The 24,088-nt window shown below is 41.2% G+C and overlaps 1 protein-coding gene across 3 annotated transcripts in view; it reads left to right on the top strand.

Moving 5' to 3' along the window:
- LOC121944261 (tenascin-like) overlaps positions 1–24,088 on the top strand; it is a 110,036-nt gene that overhangs the window by 64,709 nt on the left and 21,239 nt on the right. For 2 of the 3 annotated variants that reach the window (XM_042488001.1, XM_042488002.1), the window contains 10 exons: positions 2,833–3,108; positions 9,874–9,996; positions 11,296–11,439; positions 12,433–12,552; positions 12,868–13,011; positions 14,895–15,025; positions 15,118–15,250; positions 16,418–16,569; positions 17,784–17,880; positions 18,277–18,438. In XM_042488001.1, the coding sequence (XP_042343935.1) occupies positions 2,833–3,108; positions 9,874–9,996; positions 11,296–11,439; positions 12,433–12,552; positions 12,868–13,011; positions 14,895–15,025; positions 15,118–15,250; positions 16,418–16,569; positions 17,784–17,880; positions 18,277–18,438 (1,482 nt within the window). The remainder of the gene's footprint in view (positions 1–2,832; positions 3,109–9,873; positions 9,997–11,295; positions 11,440–12,432; positions 12,553–12,867; positions 13,012–14,894; positions 15,026–15,117; positions 15,251–16,417; positions 16,570–17,783; positions 17,881–18,276; positions 18,439–24,088) is intronic. The other variant, XM_042488000.1, reaches the window with a different exon arrangement.

The following is a 24,088-nucleotide window of genomic DNA, read 5'->3' as shown; positions in this document are numbered from 1 at the left end:
TGGACACCATGTTGACATCACGGTAACAGCATCCCAGAGTGTACCATTTGACATGTTTGGTCGTCTGTATTCATCATTCCAAATAGGAGATCGGAAGACCACCTTTACAATAGTTAGCCAGTTAGCACATTAACAACACAACCCAAGACTTAAAAAAACTAAGTAAATTTATAGTGAGCCTGTGAACAACAACACAACTCATTAGGAAACATTCAGAGAGCTCAATGCTTAAAGAAAAACAATCTTACTTCATACAACAAATTTGTTTTGACCTCCCTCCCTCTGAATTTTAGTTGTTTACTTCCTCCCGTCCATTTGTCTTTTGTGCTGAGGTGAAAATGAAAATGAAAATCTGATTTCATTCTCCAATGGTGTCCACGGCAGCTGCTGATTCAACATGCTGAATTGGCCAAAAAATGGCAAATGAGGGTCAACTCTGGCCAGCGGTGTGGGACACAATGCAGACATGCCTCTGTCGCTTGCCGTCAGACCAACATGGGTGTACGGCCAATCATCAGCTTGGTGTGTCACAGCCTTAACATGTGTCTGACACAAAAGCTCCTCTGAATGTAGCCCACTGTTTCTTTGGTGAAGGCTTTCGGAGTAACACAAGTTATTATTAATTGTATAGGTTCACTTTTTTGTCCTTCAGTTCTGCAGCCAAACCAAGTTAATGAATTGAATTCATTGTTAGCTTCTCAATGTAAGTCACTCTACCCTCCCCAACCACACACAAACACACACGGGTCATTTATAGCAGTTGGGATTATTTTTCTTTTTTTTCTCCAGCTTCTTAAACCAACACAAGAAAAGACAAATGAGGTGATTGTGGTAGCCTATATTTCATGAGCTGTGGTCAGAGTGCCTCAAAGCCTAAAATTTCTCAAGCAAATCTACCAGTTTTGCAGTGAGTGCCCATTTAATGCATGGCTACAGGCACAAATCTATATGGCATGAGGGAAAAGCTGGTGAGCTTCTGAATAATTGTCTTTTGTTGAAGTTTTTGGAATACACACTTCTAAGAAAAGCAGAATACAGATTCGTGTGTGTGTGTGTGGGGGGGGGGGGGGGACATGTGTGCACCCTGCACAATGTTCATTCATGTGATAATTGTTGGCGTGAGCCCCCCCATCCACCACTCTGGTTTTGTGCCATTTGACCATGATGAACTGCGGCTGTGTCAGATAAAAGGCCACATGCTGGGACTCCTGTTAAACATTGTCTCTGAAATCAGCAGCCTTCTAATCCATGGCCGATCTGCTGCCTTTATCATCTCCAAACATGAAGCACAAACACTGATGGCGCTGTATTTACAGGAGGAGGAGGGGTAGAGCGAGCGGAGAAGGAGTTGTCCCTCACAATCACAGAAAGGGTTAAGAGAGTTTATTTTTAAGCCTTTCTCAAAGCTGGTTAACTGACCTGCTGAGAATCAATTCCAAGCCAAAATGGACCTCTAAAAATGAACCACCCTCTCTAGCACTTATAAGCAGTATATAAACATTAAATGCATGGTTTATAACACACTATAATGTAGTCTTAATAAGCTATAAGGCATTTTAAGTGTTTATTCATATAGAGTACTTCTGAGAAATCCTAAATTTTAATATAAAGGTATATTTTATATCATTATAGTGTTTTCCGATATTGTCTTTTTTTTTTTTTAAATAGAGTCGTCTCCCCCTAAGGTCACCCACAAGACGCGGTGGATTTGCAATAATATCCACTTACAACTACATTAATGTGTTAATAAATAGTGTGTAATGAAATAATGATCCAGTTATTATTATTTTAACATTGAAAACCTAACAATTATTTGACATGTTGCTTATAAATCCTAGGTTGGAAAGCTAAGTGTTGCTAAGTATTATTTTCTGCAAATCTTCCTTACTCTACAGGGCCAGAAAGTCCTCCTACACATATCCTGTAAATGCATTTTCAATGTCCATATGAGCTCTCATAAGCTATGAGCAGATTCCAGCAAAGTCCCCCCTCCTATTGTCTACCATCCCATTTGCACTCCACTCTTCCACACAGTGAAAAGACGATAATGGAGCCTTGATGCTTACCTGCACCATCTTTCTCCAACTCTATCTAATCTCCTTTTTCAATGCTTGCACACTCATTGAACCCCAATTACATGCTACTGCACGAGGCTCTGCATGGCCTATCAATAGGACTGAAGTGGATGGCATGCTTTTGCCATATTGGTTGGGCTACACTGCACCTTTAAATGTTAATGGCTTGTTTACAGCCATTATTGAACACAAGCTGCATCAGCATGTCTATATTTTTAAGCCTTCCCACTTATATGGAAATGTAGAGGAGATGGCTATAGGCAGCCACTTATAATGAGGCCTTTTATCCCCTCTGGCCTTTTGTATTGGAAAGAAGGGAATATTTCCACCCTGATAAAGCGAGGGCCTTTACCTTTATTTCTCTTGACAGCAAAATGAATGATTGAAATACAAATGAGAGGTCATCAGTTTCACCCCCCTTGTTGCAGTTGATATTGTCAAGGAGGATTAATCCACTGTTGAGCAGAAGCTCATTTCTTTATGTTTCATAATGTACATTGTTCCCAACAAGAAAGCTTCAAATAAAACCCACAAGTTTGATCCATGTATGTTTGTGTGTTTTAAGGTTAGACTGACAAGAGCTGATTCTGGATTTTTTTTAACAATTGAAATCTTCATCTGTTCCTAGTTTAGTTTTAGTCCAAAACATTATAGTGCCAATGAAAAACCTGTATCAGCCTAACCTTTTGTCTTCACTCTGTATCTGTCCCAGCCCCATAACTCCATAACCCATGTTGATGTGTTTGTCATCAATCAGAGGAAGAGAAGCCTGTCGTGACCAACATCACTGTCAGCGATGTGTGGTGGGACAGTTTCCTCCTGTCCTGGTCAGCTGAGGACGGGACATTTGATGCCTTTCTGATTGAGGTTACCGATGCAGAGACGGGTACAGAGTGGCAAAACCATACAGCGTCCGCTGATGCTCGCAGCGTTGCCATCACTGGCCTCTCCTCCAGCACCTGGTACAGGGCCAATCTGTACGGGGTATACAGGGGGGCTCTCTTAGACCCTGTCTTTGCAGACACCATTACAGGTATCAATGCTGTCAGCATCAGAACCTTGCTCCTTCCTTTGCTTCCTTCTTCTTCTGCTGCACATAGTGGATTAATCATTGTTTTTCCATGTGGACTTTCTGAATAGCAATTGCTTGCAGTTGTGAGAAGGTGTTTGTCTATTCAGCTCTGATGTGGCTGAATTTGTTAGTTAAATTGACTCCACTAAGTGTTATAGAACCACTTGTTTGTGTCTGTTTATACACTGTCAGATTTAAATGAATGCTGTCAATTTTCCTATGCCCCTTAAATAATGTCCATCTCAGTAAATTATTCTCATTGGCCTGATATTAAGAATATCTAGAAAAAAAGTAAAATAATTAACTAAGCCTAAAATTAATTAGACAAATCTTTGTGAGTGAAATCTTGGACACTACTACTCCTCCAATCACAAGCTTGCATTCACACACTGAATATGAATACACGTTGCATACCTGAATACATGTGGAACCCACAGTTTTTAAATGGACCTGGTAAATGGACCTGCACTTGTATACACTTTTCTAGTCATTTTGACCACTCAAAGCACATTTACACTATGAGTCACATTTACCCATTCACACACATTCCATCCTGCTGGCAACTGCAACTGCACAAGGTTCCACCTGCTTCTCTTTTTTTTAATAGTCATACACAATTACACTCTAATGTAGCAGCCATCTGGAGCAGCTGGGGTTCCCTATCTTGTCCGAAGACACTTTGACATGCGGACTGAAGGAGCTTCTCTGCCCACCCTCTAGTGAAGCAGTTCTTGCAGCGGGTCAGGATGCGTACCTCCTCCCCGATATAGGACATACTATTGGGGCTTATGGCCTTGGTGAAGGATCCCTCCAGGACTCTGGACAGCCCTATTGGTGCACCCCCATTGCTTTGTAATGACCGCAGTAGGGCTTTTCTTGGACGAAATCCCTCCTTTGTTCCCAAGAACATATGGAGTTTGTTCAGGTCAAGAGTAATAAAGTAAAATGCCTTTTGTCCTCGAACCCCATGAAGGTGACAGGGAGGCAATATTGCATCTGCTTTGCCCAGTTCTTGCATTGGCAAGTTATGTGGAATGCATGGCCCCCATCAGATGCAGTGAACAGCTGTTTGTGTGCTTTGGTGATGGTGTGGCTGGTAAGGCCTTATCCAAGAAACACCTTGCAAGATGATTTTGTCAGTGCTTCTCCCAAGCCTAGAGGGAGGCAGGGACCCTCCCACTGTTGTCCACTCACACTTCACATGTGGTGTGGCAGTGTTGGGGGCCTTGCTCTGTGGAGTGAGTGTCACAGAGATATGTATGGTGGCGCGAAGGTCTTTCCCTTGCTTATTTATACGGTTGTATCCCTTGGACATATCAGGCTCTTTTTCAGGGTCTGTAAATGGTAAAAGGACTGCACTTGTACAGCACTTTTCTAGTCTATTGATCATTCAAAGCACTTGCACACTCCATGTCACATTCACCCATTTACTCACACACTCACACACTGGTGGCTGAGGTAACCATACATGGTGCCACCTGCTGCTAGGTGACTCACACTCCAATGATGCAGCATGGGGAGCAATTTGGGGTTCACTATCTTGCCCAAAGATGCTTCAACATGTTGCCTGGAGGAGCCAGGGATTGAACCGCTGACCTTCCGATTAGAGGAAGGTCAAAAAAAAGTGGCTAAATGGGACTACAGTGTTTGTCTAGGATGTTAAACATCATTACAGCGGACACAGAAACTCATTAAACCCACTTATCTGCCTTTACAGCTTTACAGAGTCGCACTCGAATTTATCTGTTTATAATATTTTTCGATCAAGTTTTAATGTGTTTTTATAGTATTTGTAGTTGTGACGTTTAAGTTGTGCAATCGCGATGTAGTTCGTGTATAGCCTAACATCATTTATGCTTCAAATCACACAAAAATGGTGTTCATCTGTGAAGATTATCATGCTAAACAAAACATGTAAGTCTCATAAACTCGTGTTAGTCACAAAGCTTATTTTTGGTGATAATCGAAAATCCCATTCAAAAAACCCCATAAGTTTTTTGACGAGGGAATCAGTGCGATGCCAACTTCCTGGTTGGCCTACAAAAATATGTCATCCCTTCACCACTCTTATTATCACCACAGTTTCCTGTTACTCCTACAATATTTGCTGAAGAAGGTGCAGGATGACTGACTGCGGGAGAGCCACCTCCTTATATACTGTGGGTTCTGCACATACTCAAGTAGGCACTTCCTGATTGGCCGGCTACATTTAGTCAGATTCAGTGTGTGAATGTGTGCTTGTAACTAGGACGCAACAGGTGCCCTAGTTTACCCCACACACTACACTAATCACAGTCATCACCCATGATTAACATGCTGTGAATTCCAGTGTGTGCATAATAAGTTCACAAATAAAACAGAACCAAATATCTGAGTAACTCTCTCACTCTTACTCTATAAAACATTTTAGACTAGGCTAGAATGTAAAAAAGAAGCAGTTTCAGACTTCATTTTTTTTATGACAGAGTCTATTCTGACATTATCATTCAACATTTCACTGATGAGGATCAGTCAAGTGGAAGGAAGATGGGAGGATTGACAGAGGACAAAAAAAAAAAACCCTGAGGCGCTTTTGTCACTTTGTGTGAGGCCTCTTTTCTGTATGCATCCCCAGTTCCCCAGCCTGGACTGCTCTTCATTCTCATGCTGCCATTGCCCGTAGGCTCTGGTGCTCGGATGCCAGGGGTTTCTGGGGCCATGCAGAATATGGCATGCGCTCAACATGGCCCATTGTCGGCATGCTAATAGCTGGTAAAAACCATCTTAACATTTTTCATTAGCATCACATAATCCATTAAACATTCCAGCTTGAGAATACAAGTGCAAAGTAATTTGATTATGCCTGATGGTCTTCGTCAGTCCACTGGAGGAAGATGTTTTATGGAAAATAAAGTCCTCTGAAAAGGAAGTGAGATAACTGAATTAGTTTCATACAGTATATGATTGATGCAACCACAAAGAGATGTGAACAGCACCCAGAACAAGTATGACTCAGTTGTAATTCATATCACCAGAGGCTGCTCTCATAGTTATCAGACGAGACTGGAACTCACTCTGGGCTTCTGCTTGCAGACCCCCTTTTCAGCAGGTTAGTTGGCGCCAGCACATACCTCCTCCAATAACAGACTCCCTTTTGTGAGCGGGGATTGTGCTCCCTCAGGTCTTTGGGGGTGTGGAGGGCTATGGGGTAGAGGGGTAGCGGTGGTGGTGGAAGAGAGAAATCAGTAGCAAGCTAGCACATGTTAGCTGACGATGTGGCCCTCCCTCCCTTCCACTGACCAGCTAAAGCCGCCCGGCGGCTAATGAAGACTGACAGCTCCCTGGGATTTGTCTGCTCTGCCTCTCTTTTCGACCATTTCTTTTCAAAACAAATGCCTCATGCGTTTTCCCTCACAATAAGAAAGGGGTTTCAGGCTTGCTGAAGGACCCCTGAGACCCTCACATTTGGTGCTGTGTTTTAATGAGCGGTTGCGCTGGGCTGTATTGAGGCTTTCGTGAGTCCTCTTATATCTACTTCTTTCTAGCCTACTTTAAAAGCTCTGTCCGGTCCATGTATCCATCTGTGCTGCCACCGGAAGTTTCTCCAGCTAATTAGGTTCAGCGGACTCATCCTCTGGAGAAACAGTGCTTTTTTTCCAGTAGCTGTAGACTCCTGCTGTCTCTCAGTTTCTCTTCCTATCACTAACATTATTAGCTACTGCTAATGAGTGCTTAACTACCAGCTTTTTACAGCACCACATGCACACACACCTATCTGCATGCACATGGTTAGATGTCTGCAATGTATTGTATTTGACCACTATTCTAAGAGAAACCACTGTTCTTTGACAAAGCTTTGAAATCCCATGTAATTGCACAAATTGTGTGATGGGTAAGACCTAGGCTGGTTCTTTTTCAGAAAATGGATTTGAAGAAAGCATGTTATATGTTTAATGGGGATTATGTCATACACAGTCCACATAAACCATCCTAAAATTTGTTGCAAGGTTAAGGCCTGGTCCTTGGCATCAACAAAAAAAATGATGAATTCCAAGAGAATCTTTGTGATTAATGGCTTGTGGGTTTTAAGTAAATTAGCAAAAAAATTTAGGGCTTAGTTCAACTGTCCAATAAAATTGTGTGGGAAGGTGAAAATGGCTAAAATAGTTGCAATGTTCTTTTGTATAGTTCATTACAAATTGAGGAGAGCTCTATCTCACTCAGTGATGTCTCTCTCACACATGCTCTCAATATCTGATTTGTGTGTGTGTGTGTGTGTGTGTGTGTGTGTGTGTGGGCAGACTGACTCCTGATGTCTTGTTTCTCATGATAAACAGAGAAGGAGCATCTGTGGGACAAGGAGGCGCTGAGTGAAGCAGTATGCTGTGCACAGCCATGAAATAAGATGTTACCATCAATTGTCTAAATATTTTTACCCATTTGAATAGTAAAACTGTGAACCCATGATGACTGGTCAAATTTATATCAAAGTTGCAGAGAGTGGACAAAATTGCAAAGTTGCACAGAATTCATGCAGATTAGTTGAATTTGCATTAATTGTTGTGACTGAGAATCTGCAAAATCCTGGAGGGACTGAATAGCTAAAAAAAATAAACGCCCCCTATGGGAGTACAAGGCTTGGCCTGTGGCCCTTTCACACTGCTTTTTTTTTTTTTTTATTCAAAAGATCATTAGTGATTCAACAGAATTTTCAAGTAAAAGTAGTAGCCCAAGGTCAGACTAATGTTTTATTTTATTAAAATTTCATGAAAACCAATTATAGGTCACAATAACTGCATCAGTGCTTAGTCTTACTAACCACATATGTTGATCAGGCAAGTCAGATTGTTTTGTTTGGCTCAACAACCTTTCCAGTATTGCGTAAAGTTCATCTCTTCCTCCAGTATTTCTCACCAGATTCCATTAAAACTCCTCTAATTCTGCTCTGCAAACTCATGTTCTTGATTTGTTGACTGATGCTGAACTTCCACTTACCCACTGCTGGGATTTACACTCTTTTGCTTCCATGTTCCTTTAAATGCCAGAGCACTCTATAGTTCCAAAGAGGAACCAAACTGACTTTCCACTGTCACTCAGAGGCTGAACCTGAAGTCCAGGCTCTCCTAGTCTCCGATGTCACCCCTGAGAGCTTTAGGCTGGCCTGGATGGCTGAAGAAGATTCCTTTGACACATTTGTCATAATGGTCAGCCATGCTGAGAACCCAGGCCAACCCAGAGAGCTGGTGCTGGGTGGTGAAGAGCGAACCACAAACATCACAGACCTCACCGAAGACACAGAGTACAAAATCGAAATCTTTGGGCTCATTTTTGGAAGACACTCCAAGTCTGTAATGGAAGGGGTGAGAACAGGTACACAGTGAATGGACGGAAAGATGTAATGAGAGCTGTGAACTAAAACTGCACTGGTATGGTCAGCGTAGTCAATGTGTAGGCTAATGGTGTCTTTTCTTGTTGATTTCATCTTTTATGGTAACAGCATGAAAACATGGTCAATAATACCTGTGTTCTAACATTTTCCTTTTTGTATACTAACTTGGTACCAAGGCGTCATAGCACCATATTCTACCAATGCACTTAAGCCTCCAATTTCACAAAATTGAAGGTTATACATTTTAATGATGAGGATGTTTTCATGGTAACCAGCTGAAGCTGCATTGTGTGTTGAGGCTGTATGTGAATGTACCTAAGTGGTTCGAGCAGATAGTCTCAGAGCTCCCCACTTTACAACAATATCTGACAACACACTGGCTTCAAAAGAAACACATCTCAGGGCCCCACTGTTGAATCACTTCAGACAGATATATGGGTTTACTAAATGGGTCTTGGCCCATGTGATATTATGCATATTGAGCAGCTATTATATACTGATAGATTAGTGTTGTAGAATTATCCTGGTTTTAATGGCTAGTTTAGTATCCCATGAAGGTCTGCCGTTAGATGTTTACCTATGCTTTAATAAATATAATTCTGGGTAAGAAAAAAAAAGAAGGTCAACTTAAAAGATGCTGAATATCTGCATATATCAGCAAAGCAGGTTCAACCCAAAAATATGAGAATAGGCCTTGAAAACTCTTATGAGTGGACACCCACTCAGGACATATCCTTAGCTTTTTACTCTCCTCCTGTCATTGTTTCGTCTCTCCCAAATGCTGTCTTTGACTGCCTGGCCCCATGTGTCTGAGTTAGTCTTTGCAAAGAGAGTGTGTGTGTGTGTGTGTGTGTGTGTGTGTGTGAGTGAAGTGGGGTGGGGGGAGTAATTGTCTGTGTCCCCTGTCCTCCCTCGGGGTACGGCTTTACTCTTGGGCTACGTAGCGCATGTTTCACTTTTGTGTTGCCATGAAATGGGGGCAAGTTAATCTCCTCAGGTCTGTCACGCAAGATACTGTGGCTCGCTGTTGGCCAGGAAGGGTCTCTCCCCAGGCCCCTTTTGTCTGTCTACCTCGCTGTCTCTTACACACTCTACGCTTTATTTTGAAACCAGTACCTTCAGTGGTGGATCTGCCTTGGCTGCAATAACGTGTGTAATATGTGTGTCTTTTCTTGTCTGCTGTTAATTCTGAAGCAGAGGATACCATCTGATAAATGCAAATGTATTCAATAATGTGACAGAAATAATGTATGCTATGTTTTTCAGTTTTCACCAGTCTAACCAGGCATTACATATATGAACTAAACCTATATTTATCTGTTTGTCCCTACCTTCTCTGTTTGTCTTGTTTGTGCCAGATCTTGGCTCACCCAAGGGCATTCGCTTCTCTGATGTCACCGACACATCCGCAACTGTTCACTGGTCGGTTCCAAGAGCTCGGGTGGACAGCTACAAGATCACTTGTGTGCCTGCTCATGGAGGTCAGTGTCCTTATGTGTTCATAACACTCATTCACTGCTAAAACTAGGAGGAATTGGCCACTTATTGCAGCACTGAAGTGAAATAAACTGGAAAAAGGGGAAGACAGTAAGCATTTACAAGAGTATATAGCTTTGATAAAGCTGTAGAGCTCTAATAATTTAATCTTAACACTTTCTTTAAACTCTTCAGCAGACTGAAATTAGCAGGTTATGAATTATGGCAAGTATGGAAAATCTCACTGGTATATAATCACTGGCCCATCAATCAGTTAAATCCTCCTTCATCTGCAGGGTAATCTCTTTTCTTCAATTATAGACTATTGCTGCCCCCTAGTAACTAGTCAAAGGTACTGCTACTGAACAAGGGAAAATCATCACCTGAAAATCATGCCAAAAACAACAGCTTCCTTTTAAGTTATATGAAAAATCTATTATATGAAAAACAAGTATGGCATAAGTGTAGAGCGATAAAGAGAACACAGCTGCATCAAAAAAACAGCTGATAACAACATTAATCTGATCTTTATGAAATTATGAAGTTAGATCAAGTTAATATTGAATTGATCAAGTTTATTCCATGTTATCTGACATTTTAATGTATAGTGAAATAATATATAGCTATAAAGCTTAGTAGTGTTTGTCATTAGTTTGTACAACCACGTATTTTACATTTGAAACGAACAAACAAGAATTAGCCTCCTCTACTTAATACTGCAGCTTGTTTGTTTGTTTTTTTCTATTTATGTTGTTCCTTTGTTTGATGCTTATTTTGTACACACCTTGCTGCTGTAACAATGTGAATTCCCCCATTGTGGGACTTATAAAGGATTATCTTATCTTATCTTATCTTATCTTATCTTATCTTATCTTATCTTATCTTATCTTATAATATCTTACATAAAAACAATCAGGTTATCAGGGCAGCTGTGGCTCACGGGTAGAGTGGGTCGTCCTCTAATCAGAAGGTCAGTGGTTCGATCCCAGCTCCTCCAGACAACATGTCAAAGTATCCTTGGGCAAGATACTGAACCCCAAATTGCTGATGTCACGGAGTGTGAGTGTGTATGAATGATTACTGAGTAGCACATGGCACCTTGTACGGTAGCCTCGGCCACCAGTGTGTGTGTATGGATGAATGTGACATGTAGTGTTAGAGTGCTTTGAGTGGTCAATAAGACTAGAAAAGCGCTATACAAGTATAGTCCATTTACCATAAGTGATACCATAATCATTATCTACTAGTCAAGCTTAAAATATTTGTACTTAATTCACCAAATGACATGCTGTTTCCACTTCCAGGTAATGCTAAGACGCTTATGGTGAACGGCTCTGAGTCTCAGACTGTGCTGCCCAACCTGACCCCAGGGGTCACCTATCAGGTCACCGTCGTCGCTATCAAGGGTCAGAGTGAGAGTGAGCCTGGATCAGACAGCATTACCACAGGTACGACTTAAATGAAACGTACATGGACACCATAATTTTCTTAAGACTAGATGGGAACATGTATGTTTACCTGGATTTGTCAGTTGTGTGATTCTGTGATAATTTGCTTATATGCGGCTTGTGTATTCTCTCTTGCGTTATGTGATTAACCAGGCACAGACCTTTTCTCTTTGGCTTCATTAATTCATGGGGCAGCACACTGTGGACAGCTGATAACGCAGAATTGTATTAGATCGCATTCCCATTCTTCATCATCACAAAAGCTCCCATTAAAACCAAAACACAGAAAGAAATCATTCAGCTAACAGTCGGTAACCAGGTTACACCGAAGATTTCCTCTGAAGCCAGTGTTACATTCAAGCTAGCAAAATCACAACGTGGTGAAATGACAAACTACCTCACAGCAAGATAACATCAGTGCCAAAACACCTGACATTGAGCAGCAGTGTTTTCAAAATTGTTACATGGGAAAAAAAATACAACAAAACAATATGTTTTAAGCAGTTAAAGAGAGCTTATTTACACGGGACTTACCACAGGGACAAGCTTACACCAGACTCACAGCAATAAGTGGGATACACTGCTCAAGTTTGCGGGGACTGAGCTGAAGGGGCACAGCCTCTGCAGGGGCCCAACAAGGGGGCACACGTTTACAATTTTAGATCAGTCCTAGTGGAAAAATAAAATAGTACTGAAATAAAATAATTCAAATGATATAATTACTGATAATGACAACCATAGGCAAGTAATGACTAGTTACTTAGCCTGCTACATACAGCTATTCCATTATATTTCCATTCACAGTTTCTAATAAGAAACTGTGAATGGAAATATATATATCTGCCTTTTAACACAGTAACTCTGTACATATGTAAATACATAACTGTGTTCTATGTGTGTGTGTGTGTGTGTGTGTGTGTGTGTGTGTGCGTGCGTGCGTGCGTGCGTGCGTGCGTGCGTGCGTGCGTGTGTGTGTGTGTGTGTGTGTTACAGCTCTGGATAAGCCCCGCGGTCTGACTGCAGTCAACATCACAGATAGTGAAGCTCTGCTGCTCTGGCAACCCGCCATTGCTACTGTTGATGGTTACGTCATTACCTACAGTGCAGACTCGGGTATCTAGTATATACACATGCATGTCTACCACAAACAATACACAGTGACATATTAATAAATACACATGCTGTAGTCAAAAATGAAATAAAATGAATGTTTTTTCTTTCCCCATCTGGTTTAAAGATGGTGTTGAGATGATGATCTTTAGATGATCATTACTGTCTTTTAATGAAGAACTAATGAGAAGGAAGGGCAGATTTTCAATCATATCTGAGTGAACCAGACTAATCAAAGTCATATTTGTCAGTTTGCTTTCTCTTTTACAATCAGCATTATCCTGGATCCTAACTGAAGGCCTGTTTTTGACATTCCAGTGGCTCCGGTTATGGAGCGTGTGTCAGGGAATGTGGTGGAGTTTGAGATGAGCTCTCTGACCCCAGCAACACACTATACTGTGAAGGTCTATGCTGTGAGGAACTTGTCCAAAAGTGCAGCCACCACAACTGAGTTGACAACTGGTGAGCATTCTTGCCTAAATCAAAAAAGGCCTTTTGCCAAATACAGTCAAGGTAGGAGCCAAGCAGTCAAGTGGACTTTTCATTGAAACTACAACAAATAACAACAACATCAACAAAAGCGCATTTAAAATGTGAGATAACCCAAAGGAGGAACCGAGAGTATGACATTGTCACCCTATTTCTATTGGCACAAGCTGACTCAATGGGTAACACTCTCCTCCAGTTACGAGCATGCATTCGCCCACTTAAATCTGCATAAATGTAGCTGACTAATCAAGACTTTTCTACCTCAGTGCATGCAGAGCCCACAGTATACATAGGAGCCATATGATAGCCTCAGCATCCTGTAACCCTTGTTCAGCGAGCAGTGTAGGAGCAACAGGACCCAGCCAGTTCTCATTCTGAACTCGTCAAATACACTTGCTCTGTCAGTGCTTTCGGCATAAGAGTGTGGCGACAAAAGCCATCTTCCGTGTCCACCTGGACAGCGTTAGCTGTGAACTTGTCCAAAGAGAACTGATGTCAGCAGACAGCTTAATAGCACCAGGCATGTCCATATGATATGCATTATTTGAGAACGTGGGTGGATGGAACAGATTACGTGTGCATGAAATGTCAAGTTGCAACACTACTTATGAGGACATAATACAAGGAATGCAAGTGCATTTGTGAATGGATCCCATAAACAACTTGCTTACATGCAGGAGTCCAGTGTTTGCTAACCCTAACCCCCTTCCTGTGTGGATGTAAGGTTTTTTTTTCTACACCTTAACATGTGCCTAACCATCCCTGACTTTGTTGCCTAATCTTAACCATCACGTTGGTCTGCAATGTTGTCTAAATGTGAGCACATGGCAATGTGCTGTGTCATCCCACCATGTGCATTTGTTGACATCATGGTAGCAGCATCCTGAAGCATAAACAGCTGATGCAGAAGAATACCTAAAACATACAAGTATATGTGGGAGATCACTGACAGAGCGGCACCTTCTGACGAGATGGGATGAGAATGTGTTCCACGTTAATAGAACTAGGGTTACAGTATTGTAACCTTTTTTTAGATTATTTTGAGGGAATTTTCCCTTTATTTTATAGGAAAGCTATATTAGAGTGAAAGGGGAAGAGAGAGATGAGATGACATGCAGCAAAGGGCTGAGAGTGGAATCAAACTCACGGCCACTGCAGCAACATAGCCTTTTGTATAGGGGCACCCGCTCTACCAGGTGAGCTACTGGGCATCCCACAATATTGACACCTTTCTTCTATCTCACACAAGGGTCTTGACATTATTGAGCTGGAGCACCTGCTCACTCTAACGGCAGCAAATCATCTTGTCGAAGCCTCTGCAGTGATCCCATTGCTGCTGGTGTCCCAACTTGGGCAGTGCCCAGCAGGTGTCGCAGGCTGCTGAATACTGCTCTCTGCATAGTCTGCCTTAGGCACTGATAAAGTAAAGCAGTGACTCCATCCATGGACAAAGGTGATCAATGAGCAATTTGCCGTCACTAAAAAGGAAAGCATGCAGAGACCGTCATACAGCTCCTACATATACTGTTGGCTCCTATATATTCTGTTGGCTTTTAGTATTTCAGGCAGGTACGTCCTTATTGGCCAGCTTTCATTGGGCCTCTGTGTTGTCATTGTTGGAGTTCAAGTGGAGAGAGAGCTTGTTCCTGTGTGAGATAGAGCTTGTTCATATCACAGGTATACTGTTTTTGTTTTTTTAAACATGAACCAGATGAATGACTGCATAATGTGATGTCAAGTAGAAATATGTCAATGAAAGACAATTAAAAACACTAATCACAAAAAGGGGCTGAAACAGCTGAGGCAATGAGCAACTGACAGAAAATTTTACCTGCTAAGATCTGAAATGTTTTTAGATGTGGACGCCCCTCAGGATCTGGTAGCCAGTAACATCCAGACAGAAAATGGTATGCTGACGTGGAAGCCACCTCGCGCTGACATCACTGGGTACATCCTCAGTTTTGAGTCTTCAGACGGCACTGTGCGTGTGAGTACACTCCGGAACCCCACAGATTCAGTAGTAGACTCAGTCTATTCAATGTGTTTGGGAAAAAAATGTATGCACGTTTCCTCTTTCAGGAGGTGGTCCTAAGTCCCACTGCTGTCTCCTATAACATGGCTCAGCTCAGCGCCTCTACAGAGTATTCAGTCAAGCTGCAGGCCATTGCTGGTCCCAAGAGAAGCAGAGTCATCACAACTGTCTTCACCACCAGTGAGTGGACTCATGTAGACACTAGGCAGATTTTAGCCTTGGTGGACTTTGTGTCTGTCAATACCCTTACACATGAAGCAAAAGGCATACTATGCAGGATTTGTGGCTTACTGTTTGTAAGCACTCACTGCACACACTTGCACTCTTGCAAACATTCAAACTTGGCACCTCTGCGACTCAACAAGACTGAGAGAGCAGCGGTGGTCAAGTGAGCTAGAGAGTAAATGAAGAGAGGAAGTGGTCTCACAAAAACAAAACAATAAATCAGAGAAAATTAATAATAATTTTCTCATTTCTTCACGTACATTCTAAAGCAATTATAAACATCCGACAGGAAGGTGCTGAATTACCAGATTTTGAATGAATTCCCCTGAAGCACATGCTTATGTGTGTGGTTTAACCTATCAGACAGATACACAAACCTGCAGCTTGCATCCACAGAGTGGGGAGAGAGAGGGCAGGTTGCTGCATTTTTATAGAGTCCAGACCTCGCACTGCTACTGCATGGGGGCCATACACCACTACCCAAAGGTTGACACCCATAAATGTCCTTAAGATACAGAAACCACCACACTTAAGTAATGACCGAGAGGGCTTACTGTATGTTGTATTTAAGAAATGTCCTGCATGATATACCTTTATCTTTTGGTATTTTGGTTACTTTACTTTGGTAGTGTCGCCTTAGATGGTCCTGGGTTGCTCCTGGTGGCCGGTGTGCCTCACTTTCCTCCCATACTCCAAAGACATTAAAACAGTGAGACTGTGTTTATTAACCTAAAATGTAATCCTTGTTATTAGCAGTATGGGTATATTTTAGCAGTCTCATCAGCTGTCACTTGTTCCCCTTTCCCCAGGCTGTGAGACTCCTCAACTCCTCCTTCAATGCCAAAAAGATGTAGCAGGATTTAGTATCAAGTTTTAAGAAAACGTTGAAGAAAAATAACAATAAATCTACCTTGTACCTTGTTACAGGTTGTGTATAGTTTACTTTGTTAATTATTCCATCATATCCATCTCCTGAGTGTTTGTCTGAGTGTTTTGTGGGTTTTTCTGATCATGGCTGCACCTGGTTCATGGTCATGGTTGTGCTGATGTTGTGGTCCTGTCTATGACTGCGCCTGTGTCATGGTTGCGTTGATGCTGATCATCTGCTTTGTGTGTTTGTAGCTGGTGTGCTGTACAGACACCCCAGGGACTGTTCCCAGGTGCTGCTGAATGGCGATACCTCACCTGACCTGTACACTATCTATCTGGGTGGAGATGAGAGCCAGCCCCTCCAGGTCTACTGTGACATGAGCACTGATGGAGGTGGATGGATTGTAAGTCAGCAGCTAACAGTGACTTACAGTATATGCTCTCTGTGTATGAATATTTAAAGCTGCACTAATCAGTATTTGTATATTAACTGTCAACCACATGACTATTTATAATGTTAAAACTGTCACTCATCGTGACAGATCCCCAAAGACTTATCACTAACTCTATTCTATGATGTGTTACTTAAGAGATGAATGTTGCCAACTATACAATAAGGCTCATAAGCAGCATTAATGGTTTATTATAGTAAAGAGATACTTATTCAGCATCTTTTTATGTAAATTAAGTGTTACTCAAAGGAAGGAATGTTGTCATTTTTACAGAAAGGGTCACAAGCAGCATTAGTAAATGGTTTATTATAGTTAAGTGATGCTTATGCAGCATCTTTATGCTTTAATTAAATGTTATTTAAGGGATGAATGTTGTCAACTTTACAATAAGGGTCACATAGAGCATTAATAAATGGTTAATTATAGTTAAGTGATGCTTATTCAGCATCAGTATGTGTTAATGAAGTGTTTCTTAAGGGATGAATTTTAATGTTACCTTATTATCGTTACTGTTTATATACTATTAAATAGTGCATGAATTACTACCTTAATTAACATGACAGAGTCAGAGTCAGTAAATGATTACTCTCAACACTGGTTAATTATTTATTGACTGCTAGGTAGTGGTTACTACTACTTCAATATTTAATACCATTAAATGTGTTCTTGCTATTGTTAATGGTAATAAACGCTTAAATTAATTCTAATTAGCATGAATACTACTAGTAAATGATTACATTTAACTATTAGTTAGTGGTAATCACTACACTACATTTAATGTTTATTAATGTGTCCTTGTTATGGTTGTTACTGTTAGTAGACTATTAAATGATGTATGAATTACCAGTATAATTAACTTAAACACTTCTAATAAATGATTACTTTACACATTAGTTAACTGTTAGTTAATGGTTATCACTCCATTATTTAATGTTAATTAATTTGTCCTTGTTATGGTTGTTACTATTAATAATCTATTAGGTAATGTATTAATTACCACCTAATATAAATGAATACCATCAGGAAGTGATTACTTGACATATTAGTTAACTGTTAGTTAATGGTTAATACTACATTTTCTGATGGTAATTAATGTACCCTTATTGTAAAGTGTTACTGTTGTCATTGAATATACAGTATATTTCACTATTGTCTTTCACATTCAGGTGTTCCTCAGACGACAGAGTGGTAGACTGGAATTTTTCCGCAACTGGAAGAATTACACAGCTGGCTTTGGTGACATGAATGATGAATTCTGGCTGGGTAATGTAAAGAAACATCCGAGTACTATGCACAATTCAACCACACATAAGGACATAGCCATATATCAGTACATTCAGCTAGTAATGAAGGTGTTTTATACAAAACGCATAGCATCCTGTGTTGCAATGGCATCCATTTTGTGTGAGGATGTATTCATTGTGTTCCAATAATTGATTTTTATCAGACTCTACAAAAGTTCATTAAGTACATTGATTCACTTAATTATTTTTCTTTATTTAACATTATGAATAATTGAATCAAATAGCTACGTTTGAAGCTTGAATCAAACTAAAGGGGATCAGCGTTCAGATACTTACTGAATATATATTGGCACTTCAAATCTCATCAAACTCACCACTGAATTGTTATTATTTGAGCATCTCCTCTTTCACACAGGTCTTTCCAACTTACATAAGATCACAACTGGAGGTCAGTATGAGCTGCGAGTCGACCTGAGAGATAAGGGAGAAACAGCGTATGCTCAGTATGACAAGTTCTCTGTCTCTGAACCACGGACCCGCTACAAAGTCCATGTAGGAGGATACAGTGGAACTGCAGGTAAAGCTGACTTCTGTAGCCTGCAGCCAAACATGTCTATCTCTTAATACTCCTGGACTTTCCTGTCATATTTGTGGCACTCAGCTCCAAACCCACTAGCTCCTACTGAAGAAAATCATATAGTACATATTTGTGTTTTTTTAAAGATGCTTTAAATTTCTAAAACAGCTGCTCACTGTTGTTTTTACAAAACAAACAGGAGGAAAAGGAGATGTGTCTATGGTAATGAATGAGTATCACTCAGTGATACAGTGTGGCTCACTGATGTGTTTCTGACAACAACAGAGCTTGAGGATGTATCAGGCTGCACACACACTACTTCTAATATGAAATTGTAGGGATTTGGCTTTAACATGGGGCAACCCTTTATGTGATTAGGCTTCACGCAAGGGTCACCAAATGTTAAAAGTATGGCTATCATAACTACTTGATAATTATAAAATAATTATTAATTATGTTAAATAATGTGACTTAATTTACATTAAATCACCTTGTGTGGCACCATTTCCGAATAGGGAGAAATGATAGCCAATCACTTATATCAGTCTCAAAATACACTCAACTGTCAATTTGGAACACAATATTAAGCAGACAGCAAAAATGATTCCAAAAAGATTTATTCAAAAAGGAAAGCAAAAACCAAAACACACAATATATCCTAACTACTAATATAGACAAATAGTATGGATGTGTAAATGTGTGTGTGTGTGTGTGTGTGTGTGTGTGTGTGTGTGTGTGGGGGGGGGGTGGAAGGTGTGTGTGTTGACAAACACAAACTAACAGTCTTGCTCAGCCTGTTCTTATGTCGTAATGCTATGCCCAAAATGTTACTTGCCAAGATTTCTTTGGATTGCTGGCTGAAGAAAAGGGGATTCCAGTACTTCTAGTGTGCCACAAGATCAGCAGAAGCTTCTCTTCTTGGCTGTGTGACATTGCAGGGGGTCACATTAGTGAACCAATCATGTTTGAAGATGGATCCATGTGAGAATCTAACACATACATGTCAGAACATGAGGCAGTCTAGGAAGTTGAGTTCAAATGGCTGTTCTTTGTTTAAGGAACAAAGAGGACAACAGTAGCCATTTTGAAGAAGGAACTCATAGGACATGTGGCACACTGTCCAAATAAACAAATCATATGTGGAGTTCCCAGGTCCCAACAAAATTAAGAAAAAATAATAGAATGTCATTAGCCTTGTGGAAGGCGATTCAATTGTTATAGGCTACAAAGCAGGAACGCCCCAATCATGTGTGATGCCACGCTGCCGGACAAGCTGAACACATTTCACGCTCACTTTGACATCCTCAATAAGGACTCAGCTGTGAAGTCCACTCTGCTTCCAGAGGACCGCCCACTCTCAGTGACCACAGCAGATGTGAGAAAACTCCTGGGGTCCGTTTCACAAAGCAGGTTCAACAAACTCTGAGTGTAACCCTGAACTCTGAGTTGATCTACTCTGAGACAGGAAACTCTGAGTTTCCGGTTCCAGAAGAGCTGATTTGAGTTGGTTTAATCAACTCGGAGTAGTTTCACCTGGAGTTAAGCGCGTGCACCACAACTATAAAAAGCCAGCATCAATGGAGCCCCGATTCAACGAGTCACCATGGCAACAGGGAAGCGGAGGGCTGCATTCTTCACCCCACTCGAATTGGAAATTTTAATGCGCTTATATGCGGAGTTTGAACACGTTTATAGAAAGAAGTGCAACACCGCTGCAGCTGCAAAAGAGAGGGAGACGGCGTGGGAGAACATTGCTGCCCGGGTCAATGCGTAAGTTTAAATGTAGTCCTTTGCAATGACAATACTACTACAGGGGAAAACTGTTTGAATGGTAGCGTATTAATTTATTTAATTTTATTTCATTTGTGCACATCCCCATCCCCATGCTCCCCATGGCTCTGACAGGTTTATGTCCAGGGAAAACGACAAAGATGTGTAAAAGTCGTTTCAGGGCCAGGCACACTTTTCTGACCGCCCTGCATACAGTTGTCTTGCTTAAATGCTCTGCACCTCCGACATTATACAAGAAACTGCCATTTGCAAAGAACCACAGCGCAACACACAATATCTGATGGGATGTGAGAGCATGACTGCGGTTGGTAATGTTGCAAATGTAAGGACGGATTAGGTTGTGTATGTATAATATGGACTGTGATGTGAAACGGTACCGCTCAAAAAGATAACTGTCCAGAAATGCAAGAACATCTATCCGCGGTCTGAAAACAATCTCCCGACGAATATTTAGGCCTAATTCTCTGCGCAGTAATGCTGCTCCTTCATCCACTGGATCATTGATGAAAGGGCATGCCATTTTGACAGACGGCAGAACTATACTCCGACACTCGCCTGCTGACTGAATGAATGAATGAGGAAATCAAAGAGCGTATGTGGCTGAAAGAGGGCGGAGACTGAGAGAAACTCGAGGTTCATTGAGAAAAACCTGGTCCCGACCAGGTTAGGTTCATAGAGTCTGTTACTACGGTAACTGACCGAGAGCTTAAGTTACCCCTCTCTGTGAAACAGGCTAGAGTTACACTTCTTTCTCTGGTTTGAGTTACCTCCCTTTTTGAAACGGAAAACTCAGAGTTTCCCTCATTTCAGGGTTAACAGACTCAGAGTTTTCACTAAACCTGCTTTGTGAAACGGACCTCTGCTGAGAGTGTATATAAACAAGTCCGCCGGCCCGGACAACATTCCTGGACGTATACTAAAACCTTGTGCTGATCAGCTTGTTAATGTTATATCTGATATTTTTTGCAACTCACTCTCACGAGAGACTGTTCCCTCCTGCCTCAAGACAGCCATAATCATCCCTGAACCTAAAAAGTCTGCTGTTTTACTAACTACCGCCCTGTGGCCCATACCCCCATCCTAATGAAGTGCTTTGAGAAACTGGTTCTTAAGCACATCAAAGACAACATCCCTGCCAGCCTGGACCCTCACCAGTATGCTTTCAAGTCATGTCAAGTGAAGTCAAGTCAAGTCAAGTGTATTTATAAAGCCCATTATCACAAAACATGGTTTGCCTCAGAGGGCTTTAAAGCATACAACATTCCTCTGCCCTTAGACCCTCACATCACCTAAGGAAAAACTCCCAAAAAAGAACCCCTGTAATGGGGGGGAAGGAAGAAACCTCGGAAGAGCAGCAGAGGATGATGAGGGATCCCTCTTCCAGGATGGACAGATGAGCAATAGATGTCGTAAATAACAATTGAATTACAATTATGACAAAAGGGAAAGAGTAAGAGAGAGGGAAAGAGAGGGGGGGAGGGGGATAGATGCACAGCAATAATGAAAACAGTTGCATGTCATATTACAATAATGATAGGTGTAAAATTACTAAATGCACTCTATGATAATATTGAGGGTGTTGATAAGAGTCCCATATTGATAGTGATAGTGGATAGTGGAGGCATGGCTCATAATAATGGCAGTAGAAGGTTGCATCAAGCACAAACACAGGCGTAGCTTCAGACAGGACCACAGCAATGGCAAAACCAAGTCCACGATCAGGGCGAGCCGAGGGCACAGTATCAGTGCAGCCACAGCAAGACCACGACCAAAGTCAGGGTTGCAGCACCAGCACAGCTACTACCACTATCAGGCGCAGCCAAGATTGCAGTTAGAATCTCGGAAAACTAGGAATTAAGGGAGCGAGAATGCTCCGGAGAGGCAACAGAGTTCGCGTAATGCAGTAAACACACATGAGCATTTTCAGATTGAGGTAGCAAGAGAAGGAAAAAGGAGCTAAGTGTATCATAGAAAGTCCCCCAGCAGATTAACCTATGTCAGCTTAACTAGGGGCTGGTCCAGGCAACCTGAGCCAACCCCAATTATAAGCTTTATCAAAGAGGAAGGTCTTAAGTCTACCCTTAAAAGTGGAAACGGTGTCTGCCTCCCTGAGGGAAACTGGAAGATGGTTCCATAAAAGAGGAGCATGGTAACTGAAGGCTCTGGATCCCATCCTACTTTTGGAGACTTTGGGAATAACAAGTAACCCTGCGTTTTTAAAGCGCAGTGATGTTGAGGGTTGGTAAGAAACTATGAGCTGCGACAGATTGGATGGAGCCTGACCATTTAGAGCTTTGTAAGTAAAGAGGAGGATTTTATATTCAGTCCTGGATTTTACAGTGCAAAGAAGCTAAAACAGAAGAAATATGGTCCCTTTTCCTGGGTCCTGTTAGAACACGTGCAGCAGTGTTCTGCACCAGTTGGAGAAACCTAAGAGATTTATTGGGGCAACTGAATAATAGGGAGTAATGTAATCCAGCCTAGAAGTAACCAGTGCGTGTACTAATTTTTTGGCATCTGTTTGGGACAGGATATGTCTAATTTTTGCAATGTTACGCAAGTGAAAGAAAGCCGTCCTAGAAGTTTGTTTTATATGGGAGGCAAAAGGTAGATCTTGATCAAATCAAACTCTGAGGTTCTTACAGTTGTGCTAGAGGCCAAGGTAATGCCATCAAGAGAAATTACATTTTGTCTGAATTCAACATCAAGAAATTACAGCTCATCCAGTCTTTTATGTCCTAAGACATGTTTGAAGTATAGATAACTGATTAGTTTTATCTGGTTTCATAGATAGATACAGTTGTGTATTATCAGCATAATAATGGAAATTTACAGAGTGATTTCTAATTTTCTTGTCGAAGGGAAGCATATATAAAGTAAAAAGGATTGGTCCAAGCACAGAACCTTGTGGCAATCCAAAGCAGACCTTAGTATGCACAGAGGATTGGTCATTGATGTGAACAAACTGGGAATGATCTGATAAGTATGATTTAAATCAGCTTAGTGCCGTTCCTTTAAGGCCAATTAAGTGTTCCAGTCTGTGCAGTAAGATTTGATGGTCAGTGGTGTCAAATGCGGCGCTGAGATCTAATAGGAATAGGACAGAGACCAGACCTTTATCAGAGGCAATCAATAAGTCATTAGTAATTTTTACTAGTGTCATCTCTGTACTATGATGAGCTCTTAAACCTGACTGAAAATCAAAGAAACTATTATCTTGGAGAAAGTCACAAAGTTGATGAGCAACCACTTCCTCAAGGATTTTAGACGTAAGGGGGAAGATTAGATATCGGTCTATAGTTAGCTAAAACCTCTGGATCGAGAGTGGGCTTCTTTAGAAGGGGTTTAATGACAGCTGCTTTAAAGGACTATGGTACATAGCCCATTAATAAAGACACATTGATTATATCTAATAAAGAATTGTCTATTAAGGGTAAAACTTCCTTAAGTAGCCTAGTTGGGATGGGGTCTAAAGGGCATGTTGATGGCTTGGATGTGGAAATCAAATTAGAGAGTCAGCGAAGGTCAATGGGGGAAAAACGGTCAAAATAAATTCCAGGCCATGTTGCCTTATTCAAACTACCTGTGTCCAAGGTCAGGTCAGTTAAGGGCAAGAGGTGATCTATTTTATCTCGAATAGTTACAATTTTATCTTCAAAGAAACTCATAAAGCCATCCCTTTCAGAACCAACAGATCCACAGAGCACACCATATCTACTGCTCTTCACTCAGTCCTCACTCACCTGGAGAATAAGAACAGCTACATCAGGATGCTGTTTGTTGACTTCAACTCAGCATTCAACACAATCTCTCCCATGAAGCTGATTGGAAAACTTAACACTCTAAGCTTTAGTACAAC

Source organism: Plectropomus leopardus, chromosome 6, assembly GCF_008729295.1.
Source record: "Plectropomus leopardus isolate mb chromosome 6, YSFRI_Pleo_2.0, whole genome shotgun sequence".
Lineage (NCBI taxonomy): Eukaryota > Metazoa > Chordata > Actinopteri > Perciformes > Serranidae > Plectropomus > Plectropomus leopardus.
This window is presented reverse-complemented; position numbering and strand designations above follow the sequence as displayed.